The sequence below is a fragment of the Channa argus genome, chromosome 10 (genome assembly GCF_033026475.1).
Source record: "Channa argus isolate prfri chromosome 10, Channa argus male v1.0, whole genome shotgun sequence".
NCBI lineage: Eukaryota > Metazoa > Chordata > Actinopteri > Anabantiformes > Channidae > Channa > Channa argus.
In genome coordinates, this window is record NC_090206.1 from 27,381,903 (window position 1) to 27,403,020 (window position 21,118).

Consider the following 21,118-nt stretch of genomic DNA (forward strand, 5'->3'; position numbering starts at 1 on the left):
TTCACATTTATTTGTTTGAACTGAACAACAGCAGATGTGTGGTGATCTTAGAGAAAAGACATCAAAAGCAACAATAAGTGAAAATCAATGTTTGATTTTGGAGCGATTGTTCTATCTAATATCAACAGTGTTTATTTTCAATTTGAAAGCCAACAGGGACGCGCAGGAAGAACCATGTGTGGGACTGGAATATTATGCTCTATAATTTTTTTTTTATAAATTTTTTTAATATACTTTATATTAGTACTGGCAGTATACTGCAATCAGTCATGTTGGAGCCTGGTTAAAAAGGGAGGACAGTCTGACTTTAAAGTTTTTTAAATTCAAATTTAAAATGTATATGGCCTAACTTTTAATTAGTGCTTTACTTACAAGATTTGTACTTGCTTCTGATTCCTGGCTAGTGCATTGGTTTTGGTCTCATTTAATTAACTCAATAAACCCAGTATGTACAGTATAGTCCATGCAGTCCTGCTGATGAGAAAAACTAACAGTTTTTCTTTCCAAGCACATGATCTTCCAGCCTGTGTGCCTCTCCTGTCTCTCTTTGATGGAGAGTATCTTGTGTGTTCCAGACAATATCAGGGGGTGGCACCTGGAAGTTGTTCATCCTTACACTGTTGTAAAGTGACTTAAGATGACTCTGATTTGGTGCTATAGAAATAAGAATGAATTGAAAAACAAAAACAAAAAAAGTCTGTGCACATGATGGAAGCCAAGTAGGGTAGAATTCAGGAGATTGGACACTCTGTTGTCAGGTGGTCCAAAAGACCTGGATAAGTTGTCATCCTGTAATAAGTGTAAATGCAGCTGGATGCAGGAAAGTCATTAAAAATTACCCTGCAAAAATTAATGGTACCAAAAACAGCATATGTTGGAAAATTTGTGTGTCTTAAGTATTCATATACTCATCACCAATCGTAGTCCTAACCTAATATGTCCAATGTGTAACAGTATTGTCAATAAAAGAACCATAGTTAAAATGTGATCAACTGATATTAAATGTTGTGTGTTCTTTCAGAGACAGTTGCGTTTGTCAACAAAAACTTAAATGTCAATTGAAGAAGAAGGAGTGTGTGTTTGAGGGGATCGCTAAAGCAGGAAACCCAACCCTTCTGAATCAGATCTACACTGAGCTCTACATCACAGAGGGAGGAACTGAAGAGGTCAATGCTGAACATGAGATCAGACAGATTGAAAGAGCAACTAGGAAACCAGACAGACCAGAAACAATAATCAGACATGAAGATCTTTAAAGCCTCACCTGATAGAGATGAACCAATCAGAAGAGTGATGACAAAGGGAGTGGTTGGGATTGGGAAAACAATTTTAACACAGAAGTTTATTCTAGACTGGGCTGAAGACAAAGTCAACAAGGACATGTAGTTCACATTTCCACTGACTTTCAAGGAGCTGAATGTGCTGAAAGAGATAACGTTTAGCTTGGTGGAACTTATTCATCTCTTCTTTCTTGAAACCAAAGGAATCTGCAGGTTTGAAGAGTTCCAGTTTGTGTTCATCTTTAACGGTCTGGATGAGTGTCGACTTCCTCTGGACTTCCACAACAATGAGATCCTGACTGATGTTACAGAGTCCACCTCAGTGGATGTGCTGCTGACAAACCTCATCAGGGGGAACCTGCTCACCTCTGGAAAACCACACAACCTGCAGCAGCCAATCAGATCCCTTCTGAGTGTGTTGACATGGTGTCAGAGGTCAGAGGGTTCACTGACCCACAGAAAGAGGAGTACTTTAGGAAGATATTCAGAGATGAGGAGCAGGCCAGCAGAATCATCTCCCACATCAAGGCATCACGAAGCCTCCACATTATGTGCCACATCCCAGTCCAGATCTGGATATGTTTGACCTAAAGAAATACTCTGCGTCAGAGGATGCTCTTCTGAGGTTGCTGCCAGTTGACAAAGTCTTTAACAAAGCTTTGTAAGTACACATATCACTGTTATGGGTTGCATTAGATTGTAGAGATGTACCTAATGAAGTGGCCAGTCATCGTATGTGTTTTCCTCTATTTCCCTGCAGACTGATTGGCTGTAACCTCTCAGAGAAAAGCTGTGAAGCTCTGTCCTCAGTTCTCAGCTCCCAGGCCTCTAGTTTGAGAGAATTGGACCTGTGCAGACTGTCAGGTTGTCTGATCACATAGGGAGGCTGTGCTTGTCTGGCCCCAGCTCTGAGATCCAGCCCCTCCCATCTAAGAACCGGACCTGAGCTACGATCATCCAGGGGACCAGTTGGTTTGGATCCAAATCCGGGATCCAAACCGGAAAGTGGACACTCTCAGGTATAGACAAGTGTGCTGTAGTCACAGTCTGACAGACAAAATGTTTGAGCTCTACCTCCTCTGTCGCACTGTCAGCTGGTTTATCCTGACACCTACCTGAGCTCAAACAACCAGAGCTGAAAAAGGCACTTAACTAATTGTTGGTGTCGCCTCATGGTACAACACATTACAACACAAAAACGACAGACAAAAGGTGCCTATGGCTCTGACTAACATTCACAGATGTTCCACACCTGATGGAAACAACTTGTTGGTAGTTTACAAATTTTTGTAGGAAGACAAAGCGTAATTTTCATGTTAAAGTGGATACCGTGCTATACTTTGTGTATATATATTCAGAAAGTCCTGCAGTGTCATCAGATTGTCCCTTTAACCCAAAAAACAACAAAAATGCAAAAGAAGAATTAAAATAACAGATTAAACAGCAAGTGTGTGTTTCACATGATTTTGTTAATTATGCATGTGTAGATGATACGTACAGAGTATAAGTGACAGAGATGTAATGCCGATGTTTGCATGGGGAAAGAGAATTTGCTGGTCTGACTCCCCTCCTCCTTTCAGGGTGGAGCCTGGTGGAGAACGATAGTTGAGACCAGGTCTGAGGAAGTGTAAGTGTGTTTTTAATTAGATTGATAGAAACAATGCGGCAACATTCAACAATTTTCAAACTTTCAGTAAATGAACAGATGATGGATAATAACTGCAGCTGTCTGTGTCTCGTCTCCGTCAGATTTCTGTCAAGTCACAATTGACACAAACACAGTGGGCAGAAGACTTGGACTGGACACATATCAATGAGTTACAGAGGAATCGGGTGGAGGGGACAAAGTGATGACTGCAGATTTGGAATGAACAAAATGTCATGGAGTTTGTTCTGCTCTGATGGTTATGGATACTCTGTGTGGCACAGCAACAGGAGAACACAAATCCCTGCCTCCTCCTCTTTCTTATCCCCTGTCTCTAGAGTAGCAGTGTATGTGGACTGCTGGCTCTCTGTCCTTCTACAGAGTCTTCTCGGATAACCTGATCCACCTCCACATCTTTAACACCACATTTACTGAGTCTCTGTATCCTGGGTTTTGGTTGGACTGGCCTACTTCTTGGGTGTCTCTCTGTTCTGTGGAGTAGCCTGCTGACTGCAGACCAGATAGTTGAGTCTGTAAAGACCCTTACACAGCGGTGTCTTTAGTGCCAAACAGTCAGATGATCCTTGCTTTAATGATGGATTCAGAGTTAAAGTCTCCTTTAAGACAAAGACAGAATTATTGACTGTCACTTTAAGAATTAAAAATGAACCTCAGATCAAAATCAGGTCAGTTCTCAGGTTTTTGTTCAGGCTTCTTGATTTAAAACACACAGGACTGTTAGTCCCTTATTTTAGAAACAATCTCCATTTAACTCAAGAATTTTATCTTGTGACTTAGTCCCTTTTCCTGCTCTGCTTATGAAACCATAACAGACGAGAATAAAAACTGTTAACTTGGTGTTTATATTTATGTCTACGTTTAGGATCTGTTTGATCACTTTTTTTTTTAATTGGAAGGTTGCAAACGCTTTCTCTTTAGAATAAATCAATAATGACAATATTGTTTTAAAAATGAGTTCATAGTATGAATTTATTTATTTTTTTGTCCTTTCAGCTTATCCCGTGAGTTCAGGGTCGCCACAGCGGATCATTGTCGGCATGTTGATGTGGCACAGCTTTTACGCTCCCCAATTTCTACTAGGCTTGTGTGGGCACTGCACAGCTGGGGAACGGGAAAGGGCTCTAAAAGTCATGTAGCAACAGTTTCTTCAGTTTAACACATGATCATGGGTTTTTAACCAGATCCTGTTGATAACAAAACATAATATACAAGTACAAAAAATGAGCCCATAAAGCCAGAGTAATTCCCTGTGATTTTTAACTTTAGTGCTTCTTTTTAGCTCACATGAGCAGCATGTGACTGCAGGAAAAACAATACATATATTTAAAGAAACAAAAACCAACAACCAACCTAATGAAAACATGAAGCAAGAAACACACTGAGTATGAGTCTGAAGACCAGCTCAGTGTTGTTCATCTTTATCATGTGTCTAATTCCTTTTAGTAAAATGTAAAATGAGGTGAAACTGATCGTGGACTGTGATCCCTTCAGTCCTGATCTTTGGAGATGGTTCCTGACTTTTGGTTGTGAGCTTTTGTTTCTGTCAGCAGATGTTTGTTTCCTTTATTCTGTTAATTTTGCCTGTGTTTTTTTCACCTGTGTTTTTTTATTTTTCAGAACATTCACTACTGTTGTACTGACTGTGTCCAGTGCTTGTTTAATGTCTCTGGTTGCTTTCCCTCTTTTCACAGATTAGAAAATGGCTGCTTTTGTCCCTCAGACGCCTCTCCGATACAACAGATATAGTCTTCACAGGTAAAGCTATTTATAGTATTATTATATTACAGTATTATTATAATTGTTATTAACAATTATTCTTAGAAGACAAACCTGAAAGGGGTTTCTCTTTCAAACTTAGCAATGCTTTTGCTCTATTCTTTGGTATTTAACGTATTGAGGTGTAAATACCATTAAAAACTAAAATTCTAAACTTTTATCCCAATATTGTCCATTTTTTAAATCTTAAATCTAAAGGTCTTCCATGTACAACCAGCCAAATGAAATGGCCTTGCAGTATCAATACTTTAACAAATACTGTTTGTTCTGTGGAAATTTATAATAATGTCAACTACAGAACAAGTCATAATAGTGAAGCAGCGAATCAGTAGTTTGACATAAGAACTAAACAATCATTTTGTCCTGCAATGACCTTTATGTCACAAAGCCACAAATCCGCATGGTTGACAGAAACAGCAGCTGTAAGTTGATATGGTTGTCTGTGAGTCTGACCACTAGAGGGCGACTACAGCCTTTAACATTCACCGATGTTATTGTGCGTCTCAGTTTTTTTCTGAATGATTATACACGGACGTTAAAAACAGACGTTTTAATGAACGACTGTGAAACCACGAACACCTGTCAAGGCCTAAAGCAGGTGGGAGTTCCCCACCTTTACTTTACAATCAGGTTGTGATTTTTTTTACTGTTACCAGTTCACATTGAGACCTGTAAAACATCTTTCCATCTGCAGGTAAATGTAAGAACGGTTCTCTCTGGAATACTCTGCTGGAGAGTTATGAAGTAGAAAAGTATAAGTAAGTGTATTTTAGTAGAATGATTCCAGCGATGAGCGGTGGTAAAACAAAATCTGAATAGCTGGACTGAGCATCTTGATATTTTACTTTGAAAAGCTATGAGCCACAGTGATTCATACCAGCTCTTATTTTGAAATGGGAAACCAGAGCTCGCGTGTATTATCGCGGTGTTTTGATGGTTCTTGGGCAGAAAGTAGTGTAGCTGACTGGAGGGAAGGAGCAGGAACAAATTAGAAATCGGAGACACAGACCGGGGGAAAAAAAGAAGAAGAAAACAGCAGCAGGAGGTAAAGAAGAAGATGAAGAGTTAAAAAAGAAATGAAGAGTCTAAGCTGACTTTTTTCATTCTCACCGAGTCATACAGCTGTTGCAGCTGGCAATCAAGCCGGACCAAACCGAGTCAGGTGTGTTCAGGCTCCGCCCCTACAGGTACGCGCTCTGGTTTGCTTCTGAAACAAATATATGAAGGGGAATGTGTGTACTTTTACTGCATGTTTCTGACAGTTCCATTTACTAAACAGATTAGTTTTAAAATCAATGTATTACTATAGTTAAATTAGCAGCAGAGGAAGAAGTACGGTTTTTTACTTCAATAAAAGTACCAGTACTGCACTGTACAAATACTCCACTACAAGTAAAAAATCTGCTTTTAAAAGGACTACAGTAAAAGTAAGTTAGTATTAACAGCTCCACATATCTAAATTATCACAGGAAAGGTTTTACCAGCGTCACAGTATCAGCAGTAAAAATTCATAAGTATTCTCAGCTTTATGTAGCTGTGTGTGTGTGTGTGTGTGTGTCTGTGTGTGTGAATAGCTTACTGACCATAAGCAGCTTATCTAAAACAATGCAGATTTCATCACTTCCTGTCTTGTTAAGCTGCAGATGTGTCTGTCAAAGCTTGGAAAACAGATGTTATTTTTGTTTCTGTTTCCAAACCTCCACAGTGTTCAAAAGGGCACTGGAGCAGCTGTCTGAACCTGTTTGATACACGCTCAGGTGAGGTAACACACCTGTGTAATAGCAGCCTGTTACATAAGTTATTAATGTGTTCAGATGAAAGTATTTCAGGTTACAGTATTTAGTCTATTAGTATTCTAGTAATAACAGTGTCAAATTCTGTGGCGGCAACAAAAGGACACAAGACATTACCATGTATATTAATTTATACTTATTTATGCATTAATTTATTGTAATTAAATCTGTCAATTTATCAATTTATTCTTTTGTAAATCTTGAGAAGTTTTCAAACCCTGTCTCATCCAATAGTGCTACATTAAATCCTGCTTCTTAAAGGTTGTTTGACCATTTTTTATTACAGAGAGAACTGCTTCTGTTCTTTTCTATCCAGCACTTTCTACTAAACATAAAGCTCTGTTTATTTAAAAAAAAATGAACAAATGTAAATATAAGTAGCATTGATAGTTTTTAGCTATGACAGGTGTATGGCGACTGACAATTTCTATTATGTATTTTCTGTAGATAAAAAAGCACTTCAACCTGAAAGACAAGAAGAATAGTCTCTAGGCCCTGAGTACTGTCTGCAGGTTTCTTTCAGACTGAATGGTTAAAATGAGCTTGCTGCCAATTACAGTATAAAGGACAGGTACTTTATTTTTCTGTCTGTGTGGTATTTGAACTTTGCTCTGGGACAAAATTTTGTAAATTAGTTTTTTTTTTTTGTAATGAGTGACTTCACTGTTTTCTCCTTGTTTATTTCTCAAATCATCAGTTTATTAAGAAAATATTCGAATCAGCGGAAACAAACCAGTGACCAGTGTCTGTGTTTGATCCTGTTCTTTTGTGAGGACCATGATTAGGAGTGGGTGGGGGTTGAGTGGGGGTGTTATGCTGCCCTTGATCGGAACCACTTCCTGTTGGTATGACTCATTACTAGGCATATAATTTCCTTTCAATGTTGAGAGTATTTGTTCAGTGTAATGACAGATGGAGAAAAACTGCAGTAAAACATCTGTTCATTTAAGGACATTTCGAGCTGAAGACGTCTCAGTGTTTTTACTGACACTGACAGAAACATTTTCTCCACTCAGTGTACTCAGATGTGACAATGTCCAGGAAGAAAAAGATCACGTACAGACCTCAGTTTTTTTTTTGGCCCTGGTTTTGTTCCAGTCTGTGAGGATTTCAGCGTCTGAACTGAAAAAATTAAATTATGTTTTTGTGAAAACTGGTGAAAAAAAGCCTGTGCTGCAGCAGTATTAATGAAACTGAACCAATAAACTGTCCAGTGTCCAACTCTTATAAGCTGTTTGATAAATTATCCTGCAGCTGCAGCCCGAGGTTTTACAGCTGAAACGTTTCCTCACAAACATCATCAAAGTTTCTTTTCCTCCGTCATCTTCCTCTTTTCTTTTCTTAGCAGGATGGATGGAAGCAGCTCAGCAGGAAATACCAGTTCTGCCTCGTCTGGCTTACTTCCTACCCACAGTGACAAGGAGGTGGGCCAGCACGGCCCAGAGTCAGTCAGTCTCTCCGGGTCCCAGAATGACCAGAGTCTAGCAGAAAACCAGCAGTTCCCAATGAAGAGTCCAGCAGGAATCCAAAGGACCGAAGAGGAAAAGCTGAATCTCAATAAAAACACAAACCACAGGGATCCTCTAACAGATAAACGCAAACCTTCTCCAAGACATGAATCCAAACTGGATCCACTAAAGCCAGTTCTTCTTCCATCAGAGCAACAACTGGGAAATACTGCTCGGACAGAGAAACAGAACACGCTGACAAATAATCTAAAAACAGAACATTTATCTTCTTCAATACATGAAGCAAATCCAGATAAAACAAAACTAGATCCACTTCCCAAACAGCAACAAAAAGCAGAGGATCCTTCAAAAGGTTCTCTGCTTCCAAAGGAGGCACATGATTCCAATAAACTAAAACCAGAGCAACTTTCTCCAACCAAACCAGGTCAACCAAAGCCAGATCCTCTTTGTACAGAACAGAAGAAACCCAAACATGAGCACCATCCAGGTCAGTCTGAGGAGCACCAAACCCAGAGGGGTCTCTGTCCCACAAACCAGAAACGCGACGAAGAGCCCCCTCCTTCCATGAAGGATTTAACTGTCCTCGGTTCAATATTCAGTAAACAGAACCAGAAGGAGCAAAACCAGTTGGATCCAGCACTGGAGAAATTCACTTTATCCACACCTGAGAGGCCCCAGGACCACCAAGATCCACCTCACCTGAACACACAGCAGACTCCTCATCATCCTCCTAAACACCAGCTGAACCACCAAATCCATCCGTCCACCATGGCTCCTCCAGCTCCACCTCCCACCATCGAGGTGTTCTGTGACCAGGTGTGGCCCTTCCCCCCAGGTTCTTCAGGTGAGCCCAAACTGTGCGGGTTCCTGATGAAGCAAGGGGGGCCCCTGAAGGCCTGGAAGCAGCGCTGGTTTACCTATGAGGAGAACAAGAACCAGCTCTTCTACTACCGCACGCCGCAGGATGTGACTCCACTGGGGTGGTTGGAGCTCAGTGGTGCCACCTTCACCTACCCACTGAGGGCAGAGAGGGGCACTTTCCACATCAGGACACCTGAACGCACCTTCATACTCAAGGTAAACCAGGACCTGGGCTGTCCCCACTAAAGAGCAGGTGGGGAGATTACCACATGTGTGTATAACTAAGCAACTGTCAGTTTTCCTCACTGAAACTGGGAAAAGCTGATGGGCTGAATTCAAGGCTTTATAGGCACCAGCCAGAGAACTGGCTCAACTGCTGTTTGTCTCCATCAGCCAATCAACAGTCAGCTTCTGTGCATTATTGCTCACAGTGACAAAGTGTAATTGTCCAACAGGCCGTGACCCAGGAGCTGATGCTCTATTGGCTGCAGCAGCTGCAGGTCAAACGCTGGCAGCACCGGCAGACGTCCACCTGTCCCGACTCGACCAACAGCAGCAGCAACACAGGTGAGAAAGAGTTGTGTTTTTATGATGTAAATGGTCTGGTAAATGTTCTACACTTATATAGCGCTTTTCTACCTATTGGCACTCAAAGCGCTTTTCACTGCTTCTTATTCAACCATTCGCACTCACAGTCACTGGTGATGGGCGATACCAGTGATTTTAGATTCGATCCGATATCAAGTAATACCTTGGCTAGTATCGCAATATCGATCCGATACAGATACCAGAGTGTTATGTTAATTCTGTCATTTGATCACGATGAAACACAATCACGTGAGCACTTACAGGGAATGATTAAAAACATTAAAACGACAGCAAAATCATTGTTCAAACTATTGGGATTTTTAACATTTCCATTATTTCAAATAACCTGAGAATAACATTAACATATGACAACAGCATGACACTTCCTTTATAAGGTGAACAGCTTATGTCACTTGATATCCATGACTCGCCCTCATCTACATGTATGTCTTAGATACTCATCTGTATTCCTATGTGGTGCATCACAAATAATGATGTAGAAGGATTGTAGATGTTGATGTAGAATGAGCAGAAAACATTTGAATATGACTGCAGAGAAAATATAAATAAATAAACAGAAAATATCGATATTTTAACTTGAGAATCGATATTTAAAAATTGGCTGTCAAGATCGAAATATTGATTTTTTTGGTATTGATCCGCCCATCACTAACAATCATACACACACAATCATATACCGATGGCCAACACTCACCGGGAGCAACTAGGTTGGGGTTCAGTGTCTTGCTCAAGGACACTTCGACATGTGACCGTAGGAGGCGGGGATTTAACCAACAGTGACATTGGTGGACAACCGCTCTACCTTCCTGCGCCATAGTCGCCCCGATGTCCACCTCTCACATGGTTTTCTTCACAGATTATTAACTGTTAAACTGTTACTGGTCTGGTGGTGGGTTTAACTGGTCTGACACCTGGTTAAGACAGTATAATGGTAGATTTCACTGGTTTGGTGTTTACCTGCTGACGTGCTGAGCTAAATCTAAACTTTCAGTTTTGTTGAGCTCTTTCACACTTTAAGGCCCAGTTTATTGTGTTGTGTCACCTTAGTGTGGCCTTGATCACTTTCTATTTTTTTTCTCTTGTTTCTTGCCTGGTCATGTTGAGGAAGTAGGAAGGTCCTGACGTAGCCTCCCTCACCAGCTCTCCTCCCAGTGAGAGTTGGGAAATGTGTCTTCCCGTAAAAGGAGTGGTTCAGGATAAAAACCACACCGGTTGACTCACCATTCTCTGACGGAATCATTCAGCCTGCTTCATTCCAGCTCTGTCACACAACACCAAGTTAGAAAAAAAAAAATGAACGTGGACTAAAATCAGGCCTGACGGAGGGCAGCAGGAACTTCCTGCTGTTGGCAAAGATGAACCTTAACAGGGTTTAGTTTTTCTGTTGTAAACAGATCGGCATGTTTGATCAGTCAGACTGGTTAAAACATTTAGACCCCCCCAGTTTCCACTCAGAAGTCACTGTTGAACTGCGCGGTTAAATTCCAAACAGATAAAATGTTAGTGCCAGCTAACTCTGCAGTGCGCTGGCGCCAGCATCACAGAAAAGTTTGGACTGCTCCTTTAATATGGGTAATTGTGTTTAATGAGCAGGGTGGTGGAACAGGAAATAGGAAGGGCTGGGTTTCTGTTGCTCTTTGATGTTTCTCTGTGGAACTGATGATCATTTCCTGTTTAATGTCAGACACCATATGTTCATGTTACTGTTATACCAGGATCTCTGTCCGTAATTTTACCAGTACCTCTTTTTGTAATACTACCAGTATCTCATTTGGTTACTCTGTGAGTATCTATAACTCTAACTGTGTCAGTAGTTACACTAGCAGCTCAGATTTATTTGTATTGACTTTGAACACAATAGTGTGATGTTTGTACAAAGAACAGAATCAAACAGAAGCCGCTTCTCATATGTACAAATGTTTTTCATCAGATAAAAGAAAAAGTAATTGTGTCAAATTGAATTTTTTTTATTCCTGTGACAGAACAAAAACCTGTTTTTTAAGACTGCACAGACTTTACACGGTTAAATACCTGAGTGTTGTGCTATTTGACAAAACCTCCGTGTTTTAAAGAGGTAATTATTACACTCATCCCCTACCAACGCCTTGGGGAAACCTGCTGATGTTCTCCAGCAGAAGTGAACACACACTTCATTCAGATAAAGAATTTGAAGAAGCCTTTAAATGTGACACGGACATGAACCATGATGTATCTAATCTTCACGTGCTCTTTGGGATGTTAATCAGCTGTTTCTCTTTCAGTTTTTTACCTTTGTGTCTTGACTTGTTCAGTGGCTTCAGGTTTCAGCTGGATGTTTTACAGCAGACACAGAATCCTTCCACAAGGAGGAGATTCAACTTTTTTAATGACATTTTGATAATAATAATTATTATTATTATTATAGAAGAGGAAAGACAAGAGTGTAGGACTGACAGTAGGGACTTTGAATGTTGGGACAATTACAGAGAATGCTAGAGAATTGGTGGATATACTGTGTGACCAGGAGACCAGATGGAAAAGTAGCAAGGCTCAAAGTTTAGGAGCAGGGTTCATGTTGTTTTACCATGGGTAGGATAGGAAGAGAAATGGAGTATGAGTTATCCTGAAAGAGGAGTTTGTGAGGAACATTCTGAAGGTGAAAAGAGTATCAGACAGGATTATCAGTGTAAAGCTGGAAATTGAAGGCGTGATGTTCCGTGTTGTTAGTGGTTATGCCCCACAGATAGGATGTGAGTTAGATGAAGTAATCAGAGCATCCCCAGGCGTGAGAGAGTGGTGATTGGTGCAGATTTCAACGGACATGTTGGTTAAAAGAACAAGTTGATGAGAAAGACAGAAGGACAGATGGTGGTAGACTTTGCAAAAATATTGAAGTGGCTGTAGTGAACACTTTCTTCAAGAAGAGGCAGGAACATAGGGTGACATATAAGACCGGAGGTCTAGATGAAGACCAAAGAGGACATTTATAGATGTAGTGAGAGAGGACATGAAGTTAGCTGGTGAGAGAAAAGGATGCAGAGAACAGGGTTAGATGGAGGCACATGATTCGCTGTCGAGATCCCTGAAAGGGAAAAAGAAGATTGTTGTTATTATTTTACAAATGAAATGATCAGTCACTTTACCCTGCATTATAAATAAATAAATAAAACAAAGTCAAAGATGACATTTAAAGTTATGATAATTACAAATAGATGATTTTAGATAGCTATGAATAAAAAAATGATGAAAGTCTGTAATAGTCAGAATTAAAGTAGAAATTAGTAACATAGTAATTAATAAATATACATTAATATAAATGATTATTTAAAAGGTGTCAGTGTGAGTAGTTTACATGCACGTATGCCTTTTGTTTATTTATAAAATATGTTTTATTTCCTGTTTCTGCAGAAGACTTCCTGCCAGTGCTGAAGAGCCCTCTGGGTCTGGTGGGGGAGGGAGCGGCCAGTGTGTCATTGTCACAAACACTGTTCGCCAATGTGTCTATCAAACATCCGCTGATCGAGCTGCAGTGAGTGACCTCAGCCTCATGTTTCATAACCGCTCTGTTTATGTCAGTGTGTCTGTCTGTGTCACAGCTGTGACCTCATAAAGGGACAGAATCAGACTACATTTCCATTGAGACCAAGTGCTTCATAATAAAATGCTTGTTTGGTCTTTACTTGTACAGAAACTCCCTCCATAGTCGTAAGAGGCCATCTCAGGAGTGTCAGAGTGTGTTTCATCTCGAAGTTCCGCATGGGACACCCCCAAAATCGGGACAAACCAACAACACTAGCAGTATGTATTGTACGCAACTGAGGAACAGAAACTTGTTTAAGTTATGAAACGTGGAATGTTAATCAGTTCGCAGTCTTTTTTTCCATAGTTTAATTTTATTGGATACTCCTACCTTAACTCCACCTGTCCTATGTTGATCTCTCCAGCCCTCAGGACTCCCATTGAGCCTCCAACCCCATCCACTCCCCCTCCATCGGCCACTCCTGCAGGTCAGGTCACTCAGACGGGCGGAAGGGAGTCCCCATCGTTGCTGGACAGTTGGAGCAGGAAGACAAAGATTCGCAGCTCATTCACCATGCCGGTCCTCCGAGATGACTCTGCGTCCTGTGAGCGGACGTCCCGCCTGCAGCAGGAGAAGCAGATGCTGATGGAGGAGGTCAAAGCTCAGAAGGTGATCAGGCGCTGTGGTGGAGGAAAAGTATTTTCAAAACCACACTCTAGTCCAAATTTATAGAAAATAAGAAAAATATTTGTGTTTTTTGTGTCTTACTGACGAGCTGCTTTGACATCAGTAATACTGATTTATGTCACTGCTGTGCCGTGTACAGGAGCTGGTGTGGATTCTGCACAAAGCTTTGGAGGCTGCTCAGCTGGAGAAGAGGACTTGTGCTGAGTTTTTGGCGGAAAAGGGTGAGCAGGAGCGTCTGGAGCTTTTGCGGCACCGCGAGCGTCAGGCGGTCGACCTGCGAGGCCGACTGGAGAAGGCGGAGGCGGAGGTGGAGGCCCTGAGGGGTAGTGTGGCTCAGAGAGATGCTCAGCTGTCTGAGCTGCAGGAGAAGGTCACGAAAATGATTGAAAAGAACAACGCTAAACAGGAGGTGAGGTCATACCTGTGAGGAACCACAGGTGAAATACGAAAACCTGCTTATTTACTGTAATGTTTCCCTCTGCGCCATAGAAAGACATTTTTATGATAAAGGAATAGTTCTGTATGTTTCCAGCTTGTTTGGAAAGAAACCTCAGTGAGATTTATGCATTTGGAAAAGACACCTCATGAGAACATTTCCCACTTTTTTTCTGAAGAAATGAGAGACACAGTCCCCAGCTCTCGTCCTGTCTAAACAGGCAATTTAAGGTTACCTGAGACTTTTCAGAATTAACAACCTGCTGCTTTCAGGATATATTTATTCTTCTGTATCCTGTTTGAAAGGTGCAGACTCCCATTTAACTAGTGCAGCCACTGAAGATTCACCTGAATCTCTCAGCTTTTTATCAAGACCAAACTGTTCGTTTAAACTGTGGCTCCAGTCAGTGTGATGGACTGAACTGGTTTGTGTTGTTTCCTCTCAGGTGATCATAAAGCTGTCTGATCAGGTGTCCGCCACCATGTCTGACCCACGACAGTCTGGATCGTCCTCCAGCAGTGGACTGAACTCTCAGACCTTCAGACAGTTTCAGCAGGAGATTGAGAACCTGAAGGTGAACTCACCTGAAGCCAGAGTGTGTGCACCGTCAGAATCAAGAGAACAGTTTGACAGGGTCTTTGGGTTTTACTTAGTCAGACAAAACCTGAAGAGACAAACAGCAACAACAACATTTCAGTTTTTTAACCAGTGACAGGTATTTAATCCAGATTAGTTGTTACTCTCTCAAGCTCTGCTTTGTGTTTCTTTCAGGACGACATTGAGGCATATAATACCCAGAACAAGTTTCTGAACTCTGAGATTCATCAGCTGACCAAACTGTGGAGGAACAGCTCAGAACAGGAGAAGAACCTGATGGAGAAGGTCAGTGGAGTCTGAAACTTCACAGTGTATTCCTGTGACACAGAAGATGAACCCTGTTATCTTCATTTCTTTATGCTTCGTCCTTTCTGTCATTTTCTTTTTCTGTGGTGAGACCACCTTGTCGTTTGCTGTTCTGTAACTGTTTCCTGCCCTCTGATTGGCTGCAGTGTGCCTACCTAGAGGCCACTCACTGTCAGGTGGAGAGCAGGTACCTGGGTGTCCTGCGGAAGCTGCAAGAGACCAAGTCCCTGGATACGGCCCAGCGGGACGCCGTCCAGAAGCTGATCGAGGACGCTCTGAAAGGGGAACTGAAGAGTGTGATGAGGGTTAACACAACGAGGTACAGACGGCAAGAACACCTGTGACATCGTGCTCACAGTGAGCCATGTGTGTTTTTGATAAATGGGGAAACAAATCACTCCACATGTTCACTTAGAGTTACACTCAGTAAACACCCCTCCCCCTCTTCATACCCACTTCACACCTGTACAGATGTGTGTGTGCGCGCGTGCGTGTTACATGTGCATGTGTGCAGGATAGAAACACTATTGTGTTGTGTCTTCAGTGGCCATGATGAGTACGGCTTTAAAATCATCCCGGACTACGAGGTGGAGGACATGAAGCTGCTGGCAAAGATCCAGGCTCTGGAGATCCGCTCCCACAACCTGCTGCACCAGGTCTGAATCCTGCTGAGCGCATGTAGACTGAAGACCAGAATTTACACTGTTTCATGTGGATTTTCTCTGTTGTGACTGAGACCTACTGAGACCCAGATGAGAGAAGAGAAGTCGATAAAAGTGTTGATGAGTCGTTGGACTTTCCTTGTGAATTTGTTTTTTTCCTGGGTTTTGCCTCTCAGGATGCATACTGGCTTCTACCTGACCCTCTGTCAGTTTTACCTGTAGACATGTCTGTGCAAAGTGTTAGTAAAGAACAAATAAATCTGTGTCACTGTGTGCATCATACACCACAGAGGTTTCTGTGGGGAAGTCCATTCTTATTTCAATTAGAACACCATAAAGCATAAATATTGTGTCATTGTTTCTTTATGGTCAGAGCTGCTGCCTCACAGCTACTGTAGAAGGTCATGGGTTTAAATCCGCTGCTGGCTGCAGCCTTTGTAGGGAGTTGTAAACTCCACATGTAAACTCCACTTTAAAACATTTATTCATAAGTCAGATTGTACACATATTTAATGTGTTGTTTATTAATGAGGTTTCAGAGCAGAATTTTGGATCAGTTGTCTCAATCTACAAAAAAGTCATTAAATGCAGAATAATAATCACAAGAGTTTTTACTGGAGGAAAATAAGAATCTGTTCTCAGAGAAACAAACCAGTTAATCACTTTTCTCCTGTCCAGTGTACGTCCAGTTTAGTGGAGCTGCTTATGTCTCCTCTGACCCGACCCTCTGCTGTTCCCCCACAGGAGGGGGTAGAGCGCCCCCTGCTGAGCCGCTGGGCTCAGTACCTGGCAGGCAGGTCGGATGATGCCCTCTTTGCCTCCCCAGAGCTCAAAGCTCTGCTGCGTGCCAGTGTCCCTCAGGAGTACCGGCAGAGAGTGTGGCGCTGGACGGTCCGAGCCAGAACTAGGACGATCAGGGAGCGCCACCCACAGCGCTACCAGCAGGTAGAAGTGTAACACCTGTCCACACCTGTTCAGTGTTTCACCTTCCTGTTGTGAACAACGGAACCTGAGTAGAACACGGTAGCAGCTCAGTGACTTAGCTTCTGTGTTTCCAGCTGAGCGAAAAGACTCGTAAGTCTCCTCATCCGGCTTCCAGACAGATTGAGCTGGACCTCCACCGCACGCTGACCACCAATCAGCACTTCTCCTCCCCCTCCTGCCCCGCCCTGCAGCAGCTGCGACGTATTCTGTTGGCCTTCTCCTGGCACAGCCCTGGCATTGGCTACTGCCAGGGACTCAACAGGTATTTACAGTTTTTATGTGTGTGTGTGTGTGTGTGTGTGTGTGTGTGTCTATATATATATATATATATATATATATATATATATATATATATATAATGTTTTTTTTTTGTTTTTTTTTTGTTTTTTTTTTTTTAGTATTATAACACATTGTGCGTGGTTCACAGATGAAGTCTTTCAGGAAGACTGTAGAACCTCCCCACACTGTAAACAAGTTGCATCTCATAAAGACCACTTATGACGTATCATGCGATGACCTGTGTTCCCCTCAGGCTGGCAGCCATCGCTCTGCTCATCCTCCAGAGCGAAGAAGATGCCTTCTGGTGTCTGGTGGCCGTAGTGGAAACCATCATGCCTCAGGACTACTACACCAAGAACCTGCTGGCCTCTCAGGTCAGCAAACTTGTCCTCTGTTCACCTGTGTCAGGTGTCCAGATAATAACCCTAAACTCACAATACTGATTCACACAGAAAAACTAGTTACTTTTATTATTGTTATTATTATTTTTTTTATTATTGTTGTTGTTTTTGTTATAAGAATCAGATTTTATTTTCAGCTGCAGTGTAAAAACACAAACTGCTGTGTTTACTTTTAAGGTCAGACACCAGAACCAGAGCTCACCAGAGCTTTCACTAACCGGTGTTTTGTTCTGGGTCAGGTGGACCAGCGGGTGCTGAAGGACTTCCTGGCAGAGAAACTTCCCCGGCTGGCGGCTCACTTTGAGAATCACAACATCGATGTGTCCTTGATCACCTTCAACTGGTTCCTGGTGGTTTTTGTGGAGAGTCTGCCCAGTGACATCCTGCTGCCACTGTGGGACGCCTTCCTGTATGAGGGCACCAAGGTACCAGCGTCGAACACAGAAGTGATCTCTTGGTCTGCAGCCAAGATTATCTGGTTCATTGTCTGTCAGACACAGCACTCCGCTGGATCACATGTTTCTTTGTTCCTGAACACTTGGTGGAGATATTTAACAAGTTTTGTCATAAATGCGCTGATTCTCCAGCAGAGATTCATACATGAACAATTGAGCGGCTTATGTCACACTGCTGTAGAAGGTTTTGCTTAAGTTTTCTAAAATAAAATAAATTGACTGACTGCAGTAAAAGTAAGGTTTGAATCCAGCTTAGAGGCAGAGTCTGTGTTCTCTGTTCTTCAGGTGATGTTCAGGTATGCTCTGGCTCTCTTCAAATACAAAGAGGAGGACTTCCTGAAGATCCACAGTAGCGTGGAGATCTACCAGTACCTGCGCTTCTTCACCAAGACGGTCACCGACAGCAGGTAGGATCTCACCTGATCTGGACCTCGTGTTCATTCTGAATCCACCGTGTGTCTCCCACCATGTGGGTGATTATTCAGGCAAAACTTTTTGTCAATGAATCATCAGACATTTGTGTTTTACTTGGCAATTATCACCCTGCCCTGGGACTACAGTTGCAAATTAGCTAAACAGCTAAAACACATTTACACAAATGTTGATTAATGTGCATTGTCCATGTTTAAAATAAACAAAATAAAGTAACAGCTGAGTTTATACCTTCAAGCATGATAAAAAGTGGAGGATTCCAGATTGAGGTATTTTGTTGTTGATATGCTCACTGTATAATATTAATATCATATTAAAGATCAGCTAAATGTTGTTGTCGGTGCAGGAAACTGACCAACATCGCCTTCTGCGACATGAACCCTTTCCCTGGCCGCCTGATAAAGAACCGGCGAACATTTCACCTGGAGCGACTGCAAGCGGAGTTGCGAGAGCTGGAGGAGCAGCAGAAGGAGTTTGTAACAGAGAGTGTCCAACGTAAAGACAAAGAGCTGGACGGCATGGTCAGCGAGGACGACGACGACCTCTGATCTCAAAGAGAAGCAGATTTTTAAAGAAGTGTCTCAAGCAGCTTGTTGAGGAACTAAACAGAAGTTTGATAAAATTAGTTTCAGAAAACAATCATCATTATTGGCAGTATCTGTAATAACAAAACTGCTCAGGGCAGAGTTTTGATTACACACTACATTTTAACTGATCGTCACATCTGAGTCTGTTCAAACAATTGTTTTTTGCCACAGTTTTAGATTCAGATGTTCACCATGTTGGATGCGGTTGTTTTTTTTCCAGGTTCTGTACCTGTAACCTTGATTCACTCCTAATACTTCTTTTTTAACTTGTTCAACGGTTGTACAGTTTGTTTTTTGTTACTGGAAAAGGTTATACTTCAGCTGCTGGTTAAAGAGGAAACACTACCGTTTGTTAAAGTGATTCAGGAATAACATGGAGCTGATTTTCACCTCATCACATCAATGTTCAGTCTATCACAGCTCAGAATTAATTTATTAAACTGATCAACTGAGCAAACACAGGTTTTCTGTGTAACGTTTAGGGGAGCTCTGTGCCATGCCATGACAACTGATCACTAAACCTTCCTTTTTGATAAATCTTATAGTTAAAACTGCTCACTCAACCTGAACTAGCTCCTACTTAAGATGCTATAGGTTTAGAGTGTTGGGGGACTCCCGCCATGGCAATGAGCTCCCCTCCTCTTTTTCTCTATACGTTTGTCACCACTGTATACTATTAATTTTGTGTCCTTCCAACCTGTATAATGTTTTGTTGTTGCTTTTTGTTGCTCTTTTCTTTTCTCCCTTCACTTTCCACTCACCCCACCTGGTCAAGGCATATGGCCGCCCACCCTGAGCCTGGTTCTGCTGGAGGTTTCTTCCGTTAAAGGGAGTTTTTCCTCTCCACTGTTGCCTAGGGCTTGCTCCAGGGGGATTTGTTGGGTTGCTACTACATATTTGTGTATGTGTGTGTGGACATTATTCTGTAAAGTGCCTTGAGATGAATTTGTTGTAAATTGGCATTATATAAATAAAGTTGAATTGAATACAGTTGTGTTAGTTTAGTGACAGAACATGAATCTGTTTGTCCAGTGAGAGACAAACTTAAGCATCTGTTGGGTTTTGTTCAATGTTCACATACAACAGTTGGAGATGTCACCAGCTTTTTAGAGATACTCACTAAAATGTTATAGTGATGAATTCAGACTGAATTAAATGTTTGTTTTAATTTATAAAATATCCTTTCAGCTCTGATTTCAGCATCAGTCCTTTTTCTTCTTAGTTGGAATCATTTCACTTTTCCATTTAGCTTCTGTGGTTTAAGGGCGTTGAGGAGGAGTCAGCAAAGGTCGGCAGCAGGTTGGTCCTCTGTGGACTTTTTCACACCAAAGGGGCCATTGTCCTCAGTGGTGTAAAGTACTGAAGTACAAATACTTTGAGATTGTACTTATAAGTATGAGTATATTTTTCACATTTCTGTTCTTTATTAAGTATATTTAATTGTGGCTTCTTTCACCTTTTCTCACACTAGAGAGTAAATCAAAGAGCCAATATCATTTTACTTCACGTCACGTCTGATCAAAGTGGTGTAACACGTTCCAATTTCAATTCAATTTAATTCAACTTTATTTATACAGTGCAAACTCACAAAAAAGTAATCTCAAGGCACTTTACATAATAAAGTCAAGACTATAAAGACGTATAGAGAAACCCCAACAATTCCTCCTTGCACAACTCTAGGCAACAGTGGAGAGGAAAAACTCCCTTTAACGGAAGAAACCTCCAGCAGAACCAGTGGAGGTGAGTGGAGAGTGGAGAGAGAAAAGAAAAGAGGAACAAAAGCAACAACAAAACATTGGGCAGGTTGGTAGGACCAGTAGCTGCACACTGGAAAATACACAGCTTTCTGTGATGTAAGTAGTCTACTGAGATGATATGGAACTATGAGGTCTTCTACATATGATGGAATCTGACCATTCAGAGCTTTATATGTAAGAAGCAGGGTTTTAAATTCTATTCTAGATTGTATGGGAAGCCAATGGAGAGAAGCTAGTGAAGGTGAAATATGATCTCTTTTGCTAGTTCCAGTAAGCACTGCAGCACTGCAGCACTGCAATTAATCCAGCGCAGGTTCTTAAGGGAGCACTGGGGCACCCTGAAAGTAGGAAATTACAGTGGTCCAACCTAGAAGTAACAAATGCTTGAACTAGTTTTTTGGCATCACTTTGACAGGATGCTTCTAATTTTGGTAATGTTCTGTAAGTTGAAGAAGGCTGTTCTAGAGGTTTGTTTTATATGTGAGGTAAAAACAAATCCTGGTCAAAAACAACTCTGAGGTTTCCCACAGTAGTACTGTAGGCCAAGGTTATGCCATCTAAAGTAACTATATTGTTAGAAAC

The 21,118-nt window shown here is 41.6% G+C and overlaps 1 protein-coding gene across 12 annotated transcripts; it reads left to right on the plus strand.

Moving 5' to 3' along the window:
- Positions 1-1,346: 1,346 nt before the first annotated feature.
- Positions 1,347-20,448, plus strand: tbc1d2 (TBC1 domain family, member 2). Of its 12 annotated transcripts, XM_067517924.1 has the most exons (23): positions 1,347-1,941; positions 2,041-2,299; positions 2,861-2,907; positions 3,030-4,701; positions 5,845-5,909; positions 6,428-6,479; positions 6,963-7,086; positions 7,861-9,061; positions 9,301-9,412; positions 12,842-12,962; positions 13,122-13,231; positions 13,378-13,622; positions 13,780-14,049; positions 14,522-14,671; positions 14,848-14,958; positions 15,126-15,298; positions 15,524-15,635; positions 16,386-16,586; positions 16,700-16,887; positions 17,158-17,278; positions 17,545-17,730; positions 18,046-18,167; positions 18,539-20,447. In XM_067517924.1, the coding sequence occupies exons 8-23, from the start codon at positions 7,865-7,867 to the stop codon at positions 18,738-18,740; spliced, it is 3,621 nt and encodes a 1,206-aa protein (XP_067374025.1). In that variant the 5' UTR covers positions 1,347-1,941; positions 2,041-2,299; positions 2,861-2,907; positions 3,030-4,701; positions 5,845-5,909; positions 6,428-6,479; positions 6,963-7,086; positions 7,861-7,864; the 3' UTR covers positions 18,741-20,447. The 12 variants fall into 12 exon arrangements, with proteins under 12 accessions (XP_067374025.1, XP_067374030.1, XP_067374021.1 ...); XM_067517929.1 differs by lacking the exon at positions 5,845-5,909; XM_067517920.1 differs by lacking the exons at positions 5,845-5,909; positions 6,428-6,479; positions 6,963-7,086 and having other exon boundaries at positions 3,030-3,611; positions 3,940-4,701; positions 18,539-20,448.
- The last annotated feature ends 670 nt before the right edge of the window (positions 20,449-21,118 follow it).